Genomic DNA, 17989 nt, shown 5'->3' with positions numbered 1-17989 from the left:
TTGGGATACCGCCCGGAGGCCAATACCGTCGATTTGCGGCCACACTAACCCTAATCCGATATGGTAATACCGATTTCAGCGCTACTCCTCTCGTTGGGAAGGAGTACAGAAACCGATTTAAAGAGCCCTTTATATCGATATAAAGGGCCTCGTGTGGACGGGTACAGCGTTAAATCGGTTTAAACGCGTAGTGTAGGGCATGCCTAAGTGCTCTAAAATCTTAACAGGGAATCAGAGTGCCTTGAAATTCAGTGTGCCTCAGGGGCTACGGGATTTTGTTAGTGATCCAAATTGGGTCCCATTTGGCCAAGGGGTTCCAAAGATAAAGCTCTTGGAAAAAACAGCTTTTCTGAAAGCTGACAGATTCTGGCAACCTTACTTTTACTGCCAGACAGAGATAGAACCAGGGCTCAGCTCATCACACCAGGGTCGCCACAGCACCCCCAACTCTCTGGGGGAAATCAAATTAGATGCTATTTCAAAAAGAGCTCAATGCAAGCCTCCTGTGCTTGTTCTTGCGTCTAACTGATTACATGGAGCAAGCATGGACAAAGGAGTTAACAGAATTGTTAGCTTCAACGCTTCCCAGCAGCTGGATAGTGCAAGTGGATAAGCAGCAGTGCATTGAACATGATCCAAGCTCAGCTCTGTCCTGCTCGGTTTTCAGAAGTTTGAGCTTTGCTGAACCTGACACTATGGAGAACATTAATTGCATTAACGAAGTTTTTGCCATTTAATTATCTTCATTATCCACTTGTTTTAACAATACAGACACCTGATGGAAATAATAATAGTGCAGAGTACAGGCACCCTACCTTTATGCAGCACCATTAATTCCAAAGCTCTGTATTTACAGATGGATAACACTTCCCCGTCCCTGAAATGCAAGCCCCCAGCTCTGTGATGGAACGTGGCAGCTGTTTAACAGCAACAGCAATGCTATACTTGGGCTTACAACAGGGAGATTCCCACGGCCAGTTGAAAGCATCAGGGGATTTTGGGGAGGTGGAGTACCAGTACCCCAGTGGAATTTGGTCAGGGCACCACGGTTACCACCTCATCTCTTTGTAGGATGTGTCAGCAGGTATCTCAGGACCTCAGTGGCACATGTCAGCCGGGAGGTGGCATCTCTGGCAGTACAGCCCCTGGTTCCAGAGAGCGACAGCTGCATACTCCATGAGTGCTTCCCAACAACCACTCCTCAGGGCAAGTGTGAGCAATGGCTTCGGAGGGATGTGTTCACCCCCCTTTGGAGGAATGTGCAGGGGAATAACAGGGTCCCAGGAACAGAAGGGCATGAACTTTCCCAGGCCAGACTCTAGTCAGAGCCAGGCGCAGGGAGAGAACGTGTGTGTGGATTCCTATGGGAAGAAGCCAAAAAAAAAGAACTCGGATGGATTTCCCCTCCGCCTGCACTCTCTGCAGTCAGTTACAGCACGCAAATGAAACGTGAATCGTTCCCAAGTCAGTGGTGGTGTTTCACACCCCCTGTGCACAGCCATAAAGGGCCACCGAAGACACAGTTCACTAGAGAGGGCTGACCCACTGTCTCCAAAGAATTTTGAAAACCACTGAAGACTTCAGAAGTGTCTTGAGAACACTGCAAAGACTTCAAGGGAAAGGACTCTAGCATTCCTGCCTCCAAATTAGATAGAGTAAGTTTTAGCCTGTGGAGAGCCTTCTTCCACATTGCCACTGGACTATCAGCCAACAACAACAAGGGAAAAAGAGGATGGTCCTCTGGCCTGGAGATGGGGATGCCGCCACATGAGCCCTAATGCAAACTCCTTCCCTGACCTGCTTCAGCAATGAGGATACCTATAAACCTATTATGAAGGCACTGAAACACAATGGAACTTGTTTGTAGGCAGGCTTGGTGCAAACTGCAGCTTATTATGGGGGGAAAAAAGGATTCTCTTTGAGTCTTGAGGACGCTGGGGCCTGGTCTATACTACGCGTTTAAACCGATTTTTAGCAGCGTTAAACCGATTTAACGCTGTACCCCTCCACACAACGAGGCCCTTTATATCGATATAAAGGGCTCTTTAAATCGGTTTCTGTACTCCTTCCCAACGAGAGGAGTAGCACTAAAATCGGTATTACCATATCGGATTAGGGTTAGTGTGGCCGCAAATCGACGGTATTGGCCTCCGGGCGGTATCCCACAGTGCGCCACTCGACCGGCTTGGACAGCAATCTGTACTCAGGATGCAGTGGCAGGTAGACGAAAAAGCCGCCGAACTTTTGAAATTCTTTCTGTTTGTCCGCGTGGAGCTTGATCAGCACGGTGGTGATGCAGTCCCAAATCCAAAAAGAGCTCCGGCTATGTCTACGGGAGAACTGGATCTGAATCGCTGTATGGGAGACAAGCTGTTCTATAGAGCTCCGTTACAGAAGACGAATGCCAAAGCATTTGAAAAAATCTCCAGGCTATGATAGACAGATGTCCACAGCACCGGCTGCTGACATGCGAACGGAGAGGCAAAGAATCAATGGCGTCATGGAGGAGGGAGGAGTGACGGACCGAGGACTCCAGCATCCCACAGTCCCGCAGTCTCCGAAAATCATTTGCTTCTTGCCTGAGCTCCCACGCTGTTGGTCAACACTATTGTCCGGGGTGGTTAGGGTCTATCTGTCTTTACCACCCTCTCCCTCTTGATAGAAAGAGGGAAAAAATCGTTTCTTGACTTTTTTATGTGTCACCGCTATGTATATTGCATGCTGCTGGTAGACGCTGTGCTGCAGCAGTAAACAGTAGCATCCTCTCTCCTCCCCTCCCCGGTGCGACGGTAGAGCGCAGTAGGACTGATAGCCTCCTGTCATAAGCCCGTGATGCCTGGCTGGCCTCAGGTCACGCCGGGGGCGCTGGTAAAATAGGAATGATCCCGTCATTCCAGTAGATGGTACAGAACGGCTGGTAACCGACCTTCATAGCAACTGGGGCTGAGCTCCATACAGCCCCCTCCCTTTCACGTGTAAAGAAAAGATTCTGTCCTGCCTGTGACTATCATAGCAGGGGATGCTGGGCTCCTCTCCCCACACGCTTAATGTCCTGCCGCCGACTATCACAGCAGCTGGGAGCTGCCTCCCCCTCATTTTATCTCAGTAACGAGTCAGTGTTTCTTACCTCTGCATTCTTTATTATCTCATACACACAAATGGGGGACACGCCGGTAGCCCAGGAAGACTGGGGGAGGAGGAAGCAACGTGGAGTTGTTGCAGGGCACCCCCTAGAACGGCACGCAGCTCATCATTCTGCAGGATCTGACACCAAGCGGCTGTGCTCTCTGATACACTGGTTCTCTAGCACACTTGCCCATATTGTAGGCAGGACTGACTATTTTTAGATACCATAAAGGAGGGGTGATTCCTCCGGTCTCCATTTTTATTATAAAACCACTTTAGTTTCATGTGAAGTCACCACACGACAAAAACATGGGAAAACCTCCCAACTAAGAGTTTGTTCGAACAAATACTAAATACCCCTGGGCTCTCCAAGAGTGGATCATTAGACTATGCCAGAAGTGGATGAGGCCAACACAGCCCCCATCTTGAGAGCTGAATGAAAAACGTCTGTTTCAGAGCCTGTGACCAATCAAACGGTTGTGTCTCTGCAAAGGGCAGGAGACAGGCTTAGCAGGGCTCAGCACATTGGCTCTATCACTGCAGGACCTGGTTCGCTGCGGACAGTAAGGATCAGGCTGGAAATCAAAGATAGGATGCATGTGGATCTCTATGTCAGCCCTCTTTGATACAGTTTTACATTATGCTTTTAGTCCATGTGCCATCTTATTAACTTCTTTATACCAAAGCATTTCATTCCTCACTAACTAGGTCCTTTGCCCATTGCAAACCCCGACTCTCTTTTCCTTCCTGTGTTTTTATGTGAGGTGAGCCAATACTGATTGACTTTATCACAGGCTTCAAGAGACCACATTCCATCAGCAATGCCCAAGAAAAAAAGGCCATCATAGAATATCAGGATTGGAAGGACCTAGAGTATCTAGTCCACACCCTGCTCCAGAGCAGACCAATTCCCAACTAAAATCATCCAGCCAGGGCTTTGTCAAGAGCCCCTGACCTTAAAAACCTCTAAGGAAGAGATTCCACTACTCCCTAGGTAACCATTCCATTCTTCACCCACCTCCTAGTAAAGTTTTTCCTAATACCAACCTACCAACCTCCCCCATGCAACTGGAGACCATTACTCCTTTGTCTGTCATCTGCTAACTGAAGAACAGTCTAGATCCATCCTCTTTGGAACTCCTTTCAGGCAGTTGAAAGCAGCTATCAAATTCCCCCTCATTCTTCTCTTCTGCAGACCAACAATCCCATTCCCTCAGCCTCTCCTCAGAAGCATGTGCTGCAGCCCCCTAATCATTTTTGTGCCTCCTCTGGACTCTTTCAAATTTTCCACAATCCTTCCTGTAGTGTGGGCCCAAAACTGGACACAATACTTCAGATGAGGCCTCACCAAATGTCAAATAGAGGGAATGATCATGTCCTCGATCCTGCTGCAGTGCCCTTACTATACAGCCAAATGCCATTCATGCCTTCTTGGCAACAAGGCACACTCTTGACTCACATCCAGCTTCTCGTCACTCTACCCTAGTCCTTTTCTGCAGAACTGCTGCCTAGCCATTCGGTCCCTAGTCTGTAGCAGTGCATGGGATTCTTCCATCCTAAGTGCAGGACTCTGCACTTGTCCTTGTTGAACCTCATCAGGTTTCTTTTGGCCCAATCCTCTAATTTGTCTAGGTCCCCTGTATCCTATTCCTACCCTCCAGCGTATCTACCGTTGTCATGGAGTGTGGGGAAGACAAGGCCCTGCACTCCTGGTTTCCTGCGATTCACCATGACTCTCAGCCAGCCAGTAACACAGAAGGTTTATTTACACGACAGGAACACAGTCCAAAACAGGTCTTGCAGATACAGACAACAGGACCCCCTTTAGTTAGGTCCATCTGGGTGCCCCAGGGAGTCCACAGCCCTGTTGGTTGGGGCGTCCCTCTTTATTTCCCAGCCAGCTCCAAACAAGGGCACACTGTTGACTCATATCCAGCTTCTCGTCCACTGTAACCCCTAGGTCCTTTTCTGCAGAACTGCTTCCTAGCAATTCGGTCCCTAGTCTGTAACAGTGAATGGGATTCTTCTGTCCTCAGTGCAGGACTCTGCACTTGTCCTTGTTGAACCTCATCAGGTTTCTTTTGACCCAATCCTCTAATTTGTCTGGGTCTCTCTTTATCCTATCCCTATCCTCCAGCATATCTACCACTCCTCCCAGTTTCATGTCATCTGCAAACTTTCTCAGAGTGCAAACTTTCTGAGATCCTCCAGATCATTAATGAAGATATTGAACAAAACCAGCCCCAGAACTGACGCTTGGGGCACTACGCTTGAAACTGGCTGCCAACTAGACATGGAGCAGGGCCAGCTCCAGGCACCTGCCCAGCAAGCAGTTGCTTGAGGTGGCCAACTGTGAGGGGTGGCACGTCCGGGTCTTCGGCAGCAATTCGGCAGCAGGTCCCTCAGTCCCTCTCGGAGCGAAGCACCACCTGCCGAATTGCTGCCGAAGACTGAAGCGGCGGCAGTAGAGCTGCAGATCACGCCTTTTGTTGTTTTTTTTTTTTGCTGCTTGGGGTGGTAAAAACCCTGGAGCCAGCCCTGCATGGAGCCATTGATCACTACCTGTTGAGCCTGACGATCTATCCAGCTCTCTATCCATCTTATAGTCCATTCATCCAGCCCAGAATTGATTTCATGAGGACCTGCTCCATGATTTTTCCAGGGACTGAGGTGAGGCTGACTGGCCTGTAGTTTCCCGGATCCTCCTCCTTCCTTTTTTTAAAGATGGGCACTACACTAGCCTTTTTCCAGTTATCCGAGACCTCCCCCGATCACCATGAGTTTTCAAAGATAATGGCCAATGGCTCTGCAATCACATCTGCCAACTACTTTAGCACCCTCCTTAGAGATTTTAAGGTCAGGCTTGACAAAGCCCTGGCTGGGATGATTCAGTTGGGAATTGGTCCTGCTTTGAGCAGGGGCTTGGACTAGATGACCTCCTGAGGTCCCTTCCAACCCTGATATTCTATGATTCTAAGACTTGTGCTTGTCCAGTTTTTCTAAATAGCCCTGAACTATTTCTTTCTCCACAGAGGGCTGGTCACCTTCTCCCCATACTGTGCTGCCCAGTGCAACAGTCTGGGAGCTCATCTTGTCTGTGAAGACAGAGGCAAAAAAATCATTGAGTACATTAGCTTTTTCCACATCTTCTGTCACTAGGTTGCCTCCCTCATTCAGTAAGGGGCCCACACTTTCCTTGACTTTCTTCTTATTGCTAACGTACCTGAAGAAACCCTTCTTGTTACTCTTAACATCTCTTGCTAGCTGCAACTCCAAGTGTGATTTGGCCTTCCTGATTTCACTCCTGCATGCTTGCGCAATATTTTTATACTTCTCCCTGATCACTAGTTCAATCTTCCACTTCTTGTAAGCCCCTTTTTTGCGTTTAAGATCAGCAAGGATTTCACTGTTAAGCCAAGCTGGTCTCCTGCCATATTTACTATTCTTGCTACACATCAAGATGTTTTTTTCCTGCAACCTCAATAAGGATTCTTTAAAATAGAGCCAGCTCTCCTGGACTCCTTTGCCCCTCATGTTATTTTCCCAGGGAATCCTGCCCATCAGTTCCCTGCAGGAGTCAAAGTCTGCTTTTCTGAAGTCCAGGCTCCATATTCTGCTGCTCTCCTTTCTTCCTTGTGTCAGGATCCTGAACTCAACCATCTCATGGTCACTGCCTCCCAGGTTCCCATCCACTTTTGCTTCCCCTAGTAATTCTTCCCAGTTTATGAGCAGCAGGTCAAGAAGAGCACAGCAACTAAATGGTTCCTCCAGAAATTGCACAAGGAAATTGTCCCCTACACTTTCCAAAAACTTCCTGCATTGTCTGTGCACTGCAGTATTGCTTGCCCAGCAGATATCAGGGTGATTAAAGTCTCCCACGAGAACCATGGCCTGTGATCTAGTAACTTCTGCTAGTTGCCGGAAGAAAGCCTCATCCACCTCATCCCGCTGGTCTGATGGTCTATAGCAGACTCCCACCACAACCTCACCGTTGTTGCTCACACTTCTAAACTTAATCCAGAGACTCTCAAATTTTTCTGCAGTTTCATACCGGAGCTCTGAGCAGTCATACTGCTCTCTTACATACAATGCAACTCCCCCACCTTTTCTGCCCTGCCTGTCCTTCCTGAACAGTTTATATCCATCCATGACAGTACTCCAGTCATGTGAGTTATCCTACCAAGTCTCTGTTATTCCAATCACATCATAGTTCCTTGACCGTGCTAGGACTTCCAGTTCTCCCTGCTTGTTTCCCTGCTTATGTGTAGGCACTTAAGATAACTCGCTGATTGTTCCGCTTTCTCAGTCTGAGACAGGAGTCTTCCCCTCTTGCACTCTAGTACAGAGCAAGAAATTTAACACACTTGTAAGTCATGTAACAAAATGGAGGGGTTAAAAAATGCAGAGCCCATCATCCCCTATTGGATAATGATAATTTGTGGGCCTGATCTATTTGTGAAAAGACAAGTAAGAGACATCTAGAATCACCATCCACTGACCAGTAACTAAGAACTATCACATTGCCAGCAATAAACCAAACATAAGCCCTGATCTTGCAATATGATTTGCACAGCTAGGCATATAGACTCTACTCTTGTGTCTGCATAGAGCCCTGCCAGGGGTGCTGGAACAGAGTGGGGTCAGGAGGCATGGCCCCATCACTTTTAACTTTTTACTGGCATAAAGGTGAGTGATGGGAGTGGGGCCTCAGGGGAAGGGACATCAGGGGGCTGGGCCACAGTTCAGGAGCTAGTGTTCCCCCACCCCACATTTCTGCCGCTCCTGAGCCCCACTAGCCTTGTAGAGGCAAAGATTCCACTTGTGTGGATCCAACTGCAGAACTAGGGCATTCATGGAGATGTAAATGTTTAAAGAATGAGCTCACCGAAGCTGCAAAGTAGTGTGCATAGCTGTCATGTGGATTCCACTGCACAGCCCCAATGTCCCATTTGCTCTGACGGGAGATCTTGCGGTGGTGACCTTCGGTCGGCATGTCCAGGTTAACTATGTAGAGGAAACGACGGCTACAAGGCACATACACACAAAGAGCCTGCATTATCACGACTGGCCTGAAACCAAACTGAGCTAACAATCTGTCTATGATGCAAAAAAAAAAAAAGAGAGAAGCATTTGATAAAGCAGAAATAAAAGTTACTCCTGCAAATGCTGAATTCCCTCAATTACCTTTTGTGAAGTCAAAAGTGTAGACAGGGTCAGATGGGGGCCAGTGATAAGTTAGAGAGGATCCAAGGAGAGAGAGAAAATATAAGAGGATAACCGGACTGTTAAAGTTACTTCTACAAAAGGCTGGCGCTGGAATGTCCTGAATTACTTATTACTGACCACACAAGGGTCAGATGTATAGTAAGCAGGCAGCTGTTCTGGGTGCTCTGACAGCACTGCCAAGAGGAGGAACAGGAAGACAGCTGGGTTTCCTTTGCAAACCAAGCCTTTTAAAATCATCTTAGGCTACATTCTCAGAAGTGTAAGGCTGCTAAGCCTCTCTTATGTGTGGGAGACAGACATGTGCAGGGTTTTCAAAGGCTGCTCGGCAGACAGAGGCTTGGGAATGGGGGTCAACTGTGGGCGTGGCGCACACAGCAGATTTTCAGAATTGCAGGGCTGCCCCCTAAGCCATTATAAACCCAGGCAAGATAGCTGTGTTACTGACATGTGCAAGTGGGAATGGTATCCAGTCAGACCTACACTGACTGCCCGGCCTGCTGTTCCTGTTCAAATCAGACACTGTTGTGGACAAAGCGGCACTGAGGGGTGTGACTGCAAGGGACAGGCAGGCTTGGGGATGGGAGATGGGTATCTAAAGACTGTGTCTTTTTGCTCTAAAGAGGGAGAGACAGGAGCAGTAGAGGGAGGAACGACCACTGAGCACAACCATGGAGTCAGCCAGACAGCTGCAGCCACATCTTTCATTTTGAAAAGAATATGCTAATGGCTGGTAATGTTCTATTAGCATATGGCAATTAGTTATCAGCTCACAGTAATGTGACAGGTGGGAGCAAAGCACATGCATCTCGAGTGGTTTAAACACCAGCCACTCAGGAGGCTTCAGAGTCACAGTGCTAAAGGGAGCAGGTGCCTTGAAAGTCTAGTATCTACGGCACCTGCTAACATGCCATGCCAATCGAGAGGGTTTCAACAACCGGAACTGCAGGGCCATGCATGCATTCTGCAGGGTTATGCCATCACACATCACTAGAGGACCATGATGGTAGCTGTTCCCCATCCTTGTCCTGACTTCCTCTGGGCCTGGTATAACCTAACTAGTCCCTCCAGATCTTGGTGACGGTGCTTCAGTGCATAAGCACAGTGGTTTGCACTTTTCAAATACGTAATTCATTTGCTGGAGGCCTGACCCTGTGGTGTACACTCAGGGGAATGTCAGAGCCCAAGGGTTGCTCAGACTAGGTTCTAATTTATAAGAGAGAGACACTTCTACTTTTCTCTCACGTTTCCCCTCAGGGTCCAGAGACAGAGAAGGCAAGGGCCAATGTACACCGGGGTCAGGTGCTCTCAGACCACTCCCTCCAGTTCCTCACACACACCTTGCCACACAAGGAAGTGATACACCAGGGTTCTATACAAAAGGAAATGGGGGGTAGGGAGTGGGGTCAGGGAGATGGGCTTTGGAAAGCTTCGGTAGGATAAACTGGGGCATTAATTTAGTAGCTGACCATACTGCATGGATTTACCTGGAAGGGGAATTGACAGCAAAATCCAGGATCTCCCACCCACTTGCATAATTTAAGAGCCTATGAATCAATTTGGGGGAGGGACAGCTCAGTGGTTTGAGCATTGGCCTGCTAAACCCAGGGTCATGAGTTCAATCCTTGAGGGGGCCATTTAGAGAACTGGGGAAAAAATCTGTCTGGGGATTGGCCGTGCTTTGAGCAGAGGGTTGGACTAGATGACCTCCTGAGGTCCCTTCCAACCCTGATATTCTATGATTCTACGAATTTATGATTCTAAAGAAAACAATCAGTGATCTGTACTTCAAATAGAATTCCAGATGGCCATACTAGTTAAGTGACACTCCAAAGACTCCAGTGGTGTCATCAGGAAAGCATCCACTGCAGAAACAGCAGCAGTGTTTGAGTTAACATTTCTGTCTCTTACCCCTCCATCACATTGGAAACGTGACCCAGAAAGCTCTGAATAGAATTCAGTTTCACCCTCCTTCAACATTACATCAGTTTTTCAATCAAGATCACCCTGAAGGCCACTGATTTGACTTCTGAAAGAGATTTCCACAAATTTCAATTGGAGCGTGTCACACTCACCCAGAGAGCACTGCATGCTGTCCAAGACAATCCACTGACATAGCAGTTGCCTGTCAAAGAGAAAAAACTAAATTACACCCATCAGTTTAAGTTTCCAGTCAAACAAAACTATGTGCAAGATTGAAATCCTGAAGTAAAGCCTGCCCGCTTATCTTCAAGAAGGCCTAAGCTGGTAGGGTGGAAGCAAAGCTTGACTGACATTAGAGATAGAAGAATTATCTTCCCCCATAAATCACAGACTCTAGGATGCGGAACTGATCTGAAGGTTGAAGGTAGTGTGATGATGTAGTGTAGGTTGAAGAACAGATGTGACAGACACAGCTGCAAGCACTGAGAGCTTACTTCATTTCCCTTAACTCTGCAACCACAGATCAAACCTTTTAATCACTGTTCTATAATGATAATTATTAATGTGATTCTATTCCTGTTGTGAAGAAGCTTTTAAAAACATCTTAATCCTGCTTTTACTCCAGAGACCTCTTTTACAATCCTGTACATGTGTAAAGTGTGACCACTTCAGTAGACCAGACACACACAAATGGAAGATGGCTAAGATATATCAGAGTCTTCTTTAAGTTGGACTTTCCTATTGATGGAAACTAAGAGACCCCAAAGTCCCTCCAGGAGATTGAGACAGAACAGATTGGTGGATAAGATTCTGCAGGAAGAGAAAACCAGGCAGATTTTGAAAAACTGACATCTATGTGCTAACAGTGCGTGGGAAGCTTTATCTGGAAAGCCAAGGACCTAAGCCATCAATTTACATATAATTTAGATGTAATTAAAAAAATTTCTAGCTCTCATGGTTGCAAAGATAAGCTTCTGAATATGACCTGACTGTAAAGCAATGTAGTGCCATCAGCCTAAGTCTGCAGACAGCTAGATAGCTCCAGTACACCTCTATCCCGATATAACGCGACCCGATATAACACGGGCTTCGCACACAACACGGTAAAGCAGTGCTTCCACTGATCAGCAAGTAAGTCGCAGCCGGGGCACTCCATTTCCCGCCGCCAGTGAGTGCGGGACCTGTCCCCAACCCCTGCCCCCCACCAGCGACATGGATGGGGCCGGGGCAAGGAAAGCGGAGTGAGCTGGGGCCGTGTTGTTCCGCTTCCCGCTGCAGGTGAGTGTGGGGGGCGTCCTTTCCCCAACCTCCCCACACTCACCGGCAACGAGAAGCCGAGCACTGCGGCTGGGAGCTGGCAGAGTGGAACGGGCTGGGGCCGGGCTGCTCCACTTCCCGCCTCTGCTGGTGAGTGCCTGTCAGGGGGCAGTCAGGGAACAAGGAGCAGGGGGACCAAAGCAAGTTCGATATAACGCAGTCTCACCTATAGTGCGGTAAGATTTTTTGGCTCCGGAGGACCGCATTATCTCGGGGTAGAGGTGTACTTTTACTGCTGATCAGAGCTTTGTCAAGCAGTATCAGCATGAATTTAACAAGACTCTGGTCAGCTTCACAGCTACTTACTGGGTAGCAGAAAAAAGAATAAATATATATGTCAGTTTTACTCTATTGCCTGGCTTGCAAAACCTGTGAGCAGGGTAATGCTGGCTGCCCTCCCTACATTTTTCTAGTGTTGGTATTGTTCTGTTCTGGCTAGTAGGGGGTCTCACACATTTCTCCAAACCCTGCAGTGAAGAATTTAAAACTACTCTCTTATTTAGGACCCTAGACCCTCCCGGACTCCAGTTAAGAACTGCAAACAGAATTACTAGTACAAAGTGGGTTATTACATTTACAGCAACGTAACAAAGGGAAGGCGGATTTGCCATGATATTTCTGACAGTTCAGGGCAACTGTACCTGTATTCCCCTGAGTGGTCCCTCAAGGGCACCCACTCTAAGTTCCCAGCTCCTCAGCCATCACCTCTCTTGGGTAGAGATCTGCATTACTTCCCCTTCTTCTTTAAAGGCTGCACAGTTTTGTGCCTACACTCTGATATTCCCAGCAAGCCAGTCTGCCTAAAAGACCAGCATCTGTGCTTCGCTTTCTCTCCAGAGGCTATGCCCTGTGGACAGCCTGCAGTTATAAGCTACCACACAACTCTTTATAAGCAAGCATCTTTATTCTTCAGGAGAAAGCATTACAGAGAAAACATATTAAAAGGCTTGCAAGCTAAAAAGCTCATCAGAGGTCATCCCCAACTCCAACAAGGGCTCTGGTAGGTGTCTGTCCTTCAAATCTCACAACTGAGTTTTCCCCATGGTTACAGGTTCATAACTGGCACAGATTCAGAATCAAGAACCACCATGAATAGTTTGATCTTGGCCTCATGTAACAGGTAATCAGCAGATAGTGGCCTGCCCCTCAGGACCTAGCTTCAAAAGGCTGAGTTTTTGCATAATCAGAGGTGAGGAATTTGCATTCACTGCCCCCTAAATTGAGGGTGGGCAAACTACAGCCTGCGACTCGTTTTGAGCCAGCCCGCGAGCCGCCCCGCTCCAGCCAAGGCACTGGCTCGGGGGCCGCACCGCACAGCTTGGCCCTGCTCCAGCCCAGACGCAGGTTGTAATTAATGCTCCAGCTGGGGTGCAGGGTTGGAGGCCAAACTATGCGGCTCCCAGAAGCCGCAGCATAGCCCCGCTTCTGCTCCTACATGCTCCAATGGGAGCTGCAGGGGCAGTGCCTGTGGATGGGGCAGCGTGCAGAGCCGCCTGGCCATGCCTCTGCATAGGAGGCAGAAAAGGGACATGCTGCTGCTTCTAGGAGCCGCTTGAAGTAAGTGCTGCTCAGAGCCTGCACCCCCTGAACCTCTCCCCATGCCTCAACCCCCTCCCCCAGCCCTGATCCCCCTCCCGCTCTCTAACTCCCTAGATCCCAGCCCAGAGCACCCTCCTGCAGCCCAAACTCTTCATACCCAGCCCCATCCCAGAGCCCGCATCCGCTCCCCAACCCCAATTTTGCGAGCATTCATGGCCTGCCATACAATTTCTTCTATTCTCCAACATGGCCCTCGGGCCAAAAAGTTTGCCCATTCCTGCCTTAGATACTCCCCAGGAAATCCACGTGACACTTTTGTTACAAAAGCCCATTCTTGTCTGACACATTGTTCAAGATAGTCCTTTGAAAAGTTAGGTCTCACATCTGTCACACCTCCCCTCTCAAGAGGTTACATGCAATCCCAACCCACAATAATATATGAACCATTCATTTAATACAATGGACTCCAAAGATACTTAAACTTAATTAGTAAGGTCTCCTTAGGATATAGCAGGAAATTGCCATCTCTATCACAATAGTTAGAATAGCTCCTTTTATGAAAAATGAAGAGGAAAATAGCCAAAGCCATTATTGACATAAGCACTTTTGGTCTAATGAAGAACTAGTCAACTGTCAGGTATTTAATACAGCTAGAGTGGAGCAACCTTATGCTCTTGGTATTTTTTCCATCTTTCCCAGGAGATGGGAGAAAGTCAATAATTCAAAGCTTAAGTCATCTTATACAAAGGTTTTTAAAATAGGTTTAGTCAGCTGTTCCTGTTTCAAAAAGCACTTTGCAATTTCATAACCGTTCATGGTTGTAATTAATGCTTTATGTATCGGTACACTGCATTTGCAGACAGTGAATAGGTGTTGTTAGGACAAATGTCAATGTCATAAAACTTAATTACTGATGAGAACAGGATGAAGCACCAGTATACAGTCTCACACGCTGGGCAACCATTCAGTCAGTGTCACAAAAGAGGTCAGCTGGTAGCAAGATGGCTGCTCCAGCATTACAGGCTCAAATCTAGGTGTAAAAATTTCACTATCAAATTAGTTGCAGAGGTTTTGTATGCCAAGAAGTGCTTCTTCAGAACATGACCTTTAGAATGCAGCTCTGAGCAAAACTAAGGCAGATTTCCTCTAGACTAAATTCTCCGATTACCTGTAATTGCAGCAATTAGCATTAACACTTATTTGGATAGGTATGTTCGAACCATTGGATGTTTGAAAGGAATGCTGAGTCACTAGCACAGGCAGCATCCCCCAACCTCCCAAACATCTACATTAGATAATTAATTTTGGTTTACTGCTCTTCTACCTTCAGAAAGCACACTCTCATACCCCAGAATGCTATCTGCTTTTGGATTTACCATAACTATTGCTTTCCACTTTGCAGAAAGCAGAGAGACTTGATTTTCCATGGCTGCACTATCTTTTGATTGTAAGCTCTTGGAGGGCAGAGACCAGTTACTTGTTTAGCATAGCTCACTGTCTTGCACACTGACAGCTAATCAGACATACGCTTATTTTAACCCACCTTTGGGCTGCGCTGACGGCTTGCCAAGAACCTATGGGCAACATCCATTTGGATCAAAGAGCACAGAGTACAACCTCCTTCAGTTTCAGCGAGGAGATGTCACCTGTAGACACTCCAGGTTTTAATCAGCCATTCGGCCTTCGCTAAGAGATACAGTATTGTAGGCTGGGACCTGGAGTTTCCACAAGTAACGCTTTGGTATTAAACATTAGGTTGGCTGCATTGAGGAGCACTATGGGCTGTAAGTGCTGAGTGTTATTTGTGTGGCTGCTCTTTAGCCATCTGTGTAATGTTCATGTTACAGAGGCAGCGTGGATAGAACATAGGTGAGATGCAGGCTGTCAATGGTCTATAGGGTGAACCCAGAAAATCACTTCACTCCGTGAACCTCAGCTTCCCCAGCTCTAAAATGGGGATAATGATACTGAGGACTGCCTTTGAAAACACTTGGAGATCTACTGCTGAGAAGTGCTTTGTAAGAGCTAGGGAGTATTAGTCTTTTACCGTATGCTGCAATCAGAGCTCTCAATTAGCCCTCTCCACACAGAACCAAACCCAAACCCAAACATATGAGCGTGTTCGGTATTAGTGAAAGGTGCCAGCCTACCAGCCATGGGAACTGAAGTCCTCTACTTCTAGAACAGGCAGTGCCAGTTCCTAAATCCACCAGTGGGCCTTGCAGCTGACCTGCAAGAAACAGCTCTAGGAGAAAGGAAGTAGGTTCAGCCTCCATAGTCTTTTTAATCCTCAGCTTCTCTAGTAAGATTGACAACTCTCATGTTGAAATCTAATTGCAAGGAAGAGGACTGAGACCCTCGACTCATTTCACATAAACTGTCAAGTGGTAAGATTTGATTTCTCCTGATCTGGACCAGATCTGAACAAGTGAGCTAGAGGTAAACGTCCTCATCTCATTATCAATTCTCTGGAAGCAATTCTTCACCATGGTGTCATGTTCATTTCTCAAAACTTGATCTCTTTAATATTTTGATTAGAAGAAGAGATGGAGGAATGCAAGACATAAAACAAAGAAGGCTTGTCAAGGCATCTAACTTTTGTTCCTGATATCCAGGCTTCATGATTCTTTGCAATGTGGTAGGTGTGTCGGGGGAATGACACATCTGGTTTCCATTTTAGGGTTCTGAACTGCCAACGGGCATGTTCAGGTGTTATCCCCATTCTATATCTGGCCTTGGTTTGAAAAAGTTTATAATCGTTCATGTTCTCCTCAGTCATTTCAGCCGCCACCTCTGCTAAGGGTCCACTGAGCTGTGGCCTCAGTTCTATCATGTACTGGTCTTCAGGGATGCTGTACCCATACCCAAGGCAGCCTTTCAACTATTTCTAGGAATGGCCTAGTGCTCATCACCCTGCCTGTAGGTGGAATTTCTTTATGTGGAAAATCATATGGTAAGAGTTCGTTTAGGACTTGGCTGGAGCATATGCTGTAGCTGCACCAAATCTATTTCATGCTACTTTCTCCCTTTTTCCTCTCCTTCAACTTTGTTTTTTGTGCTTTTCCATCTCTTTTTGTTGTTTTTTTCCATTTCTACGTTGGATGGCCGCATCTTTTGCTTTTTGTTCTCTTTTGTGGGCTGCACGTTTTGATTTTTTCTTCTCTTTCTTTCAGCTCCACTCCTTTTTCCTCTTTTTTCATTTGGTCGCTTGTGTCTGGTCGTCTTTGAATTTGTTCCTCACGCATCCAGTTTTGCCTTTCCATGAGAAGTCAATGTTTCTGGCTTTATCTTTGTGTTGGGATTTCGCCTCTGCTGGTTTACTGCCCTGAACTGCTGGCTCTTGTTTGGGCTCTGTCCTCTCCTTCCGGGGTTTCGCTTCAGCATACGAGGTCTTTACTAACTTTTTTTTTCTCTAGCTACTCCACAGTAAAGTAAAAGACATTTTATAAAAAACCTTTTTCACTTTGCAATCATTGTGTTTGATGGAATTCCTGTTGACTCACAGTTGCAGTCCTTTTGTTTAACAAAAGACCTCCGTTAAATCTCATGGCCCGTAAGCCTTTAGGGCGTCCGTTTTCTGCGACAACCAGAAAGGAAAAGAAAATTTCCTCTGGCTGTAGTTTCAACCTTTCATCTTCCATTCACCAAGCCTGCCTGCGAAGACCAAGCAGAAAAAAATCCTATATGGCTTTTTGGTCGCTATACTTTTATTTACCCTGCCCCCCTTCCTCCTCCCGGCCATCGACCCCATCTGAACCTTTAGAGGTTTAAAACAAAAATGGGGGACCAGCTCGAATTCTCTTACTCTACGCTCTTAACCCTCGCTCCAGGTCTCTTGCTGCCCCAGTCCAGCAACTTGCGCCATGCCTGATAAATCTGGTCTCTCCCCAACACCTCCCTGGGACCCCAAGACGCCAATTCCTCTGCAGCTCCCACAACAGCGGAATAACCATTTTCCTTCCCCGCTCCTTCTTTCTCCGAGAATCTTTCCGCCCTGGGTCACCAGGAGACACCAGTGCTTCAAACCTCCTTGAATCACACCACACAGAGAAATCAGTTTCTCCCCTCTCCTCGTCCCCTTTCCAGGCTTTTCCTCCTGGGCTATCTGAGAATCAGCAGATCTCAAGCTCGTGAATTAAACCAGAGGATTCACCTTTCCTTCCCCCAACTACTCCTCTCCACCAAAGTCACCTGGTGCGTACAGACTCAATTTTCCTTGCGCCTTCAGACCGAGGAAAATTAATCAGGTCTTTAAAAACAGGAAAACTTTTAAATAAAAGACAGAAAGAGTAAAGATAATCACTGTAAATTCAAGTCTGGAATATACAGGGTCTTTTAGCTTATAGACATAGAAAGAAAAGCTCCTTCAGCAGAAATAAAAATTTAAAATAACTTCCAGCAATACACATTTAGCAATAAAGAAAAACAATTAAACAAGAACTAAACCACGCCTTTTCTACTTGCAACTTAACTATTGAATAGAAAATAGAGCCTGTAAGTAGTCCAGTCCCTCTCAGATCCCCAGAGATGAACAGACAAAGAAAAGAACACAAAACAAAGACTTCCGCTCCACCGAGAGTTGAAGTATCTTGTTCTCCCTGATTGGTGCCTCTGGTCAGTGTTGCAAGGTCACTGTTTGTTAACCGCGCCTTTACAGGTGAAAGAGGACATTATCTGTTTATGACAAGGCTTGTAGGCTGGATTCATATACAGAGAAGAGTATTTAACTCAACATATTTGTTCCTACGCACTAAAGAAGTAAGTCGTGACAGATGGTAAAATTTCTGCAATACATCCTGCACAAAACGCTGGACTGACAATTAGTTGGTCTGCTCGGTCGCGAAATTGCAGGCCAGCGGAA

At 46.9% G+C, this 17989-nt stretch overlaps 1 protein-coding gene across 9 annotated transcripts in view; it reads right to left on the bottom strand.

Moving 5' to 3' along the window:
* Positions 1-17989, bottom strand: part of WDR59 (WD repeat domain 59) — an 86207-nt gene that overhangs the window by 60819 nt on the left and 7399 nt on the right. For 4 of the 9 annotated variants that reach the window (XR_012657277.1, XM_075073718.1, XM_075073720.1 and 1 more), the window contains exons 2-3: positions 10425-10474; positions 8012-8150 (exon numbers count right to left, since the gene is read on the bottom strand). Coding sequence is in view for 8 of the 9 variants with exons in the window: in XM_075073718.1 (XP_074929819.1) it covers positions 8012-8150; positions 10425-10474 (189 nt within the window). In the remaining variant the exon portion in view is untranslated. Of the gene's footprint in view, positions 1-8011; positions 8151-10424; positions 10475-11755; positions 11895-17989 lie in introns of those variants that run through there. The other 5 variants (XM_075073719.1, XM_075073722.1, XM_075073723.1 and 2 more) reach the window with 5 other exon arrangements.

The sequence above is a fragment of the Chelonoidis abingdonii genome, chromosome 19 (genome assembly GCF_003597395.2).
Source record: "Chelonoidis abingdonii isolate Lonesome George chromosome 19, CheloAbing_2.0, whole genome shotgun sequence".
NCBI lineage: Eukaryota > Metazoa > Chordata > Testudines > Testudinidae > Chelonoidis > Chelonoidis abingdonii.
Note: the sequence above shows the minus strand (reverse complement) of the source record. Positions and strands in the feature narration are given on the sequence as shown.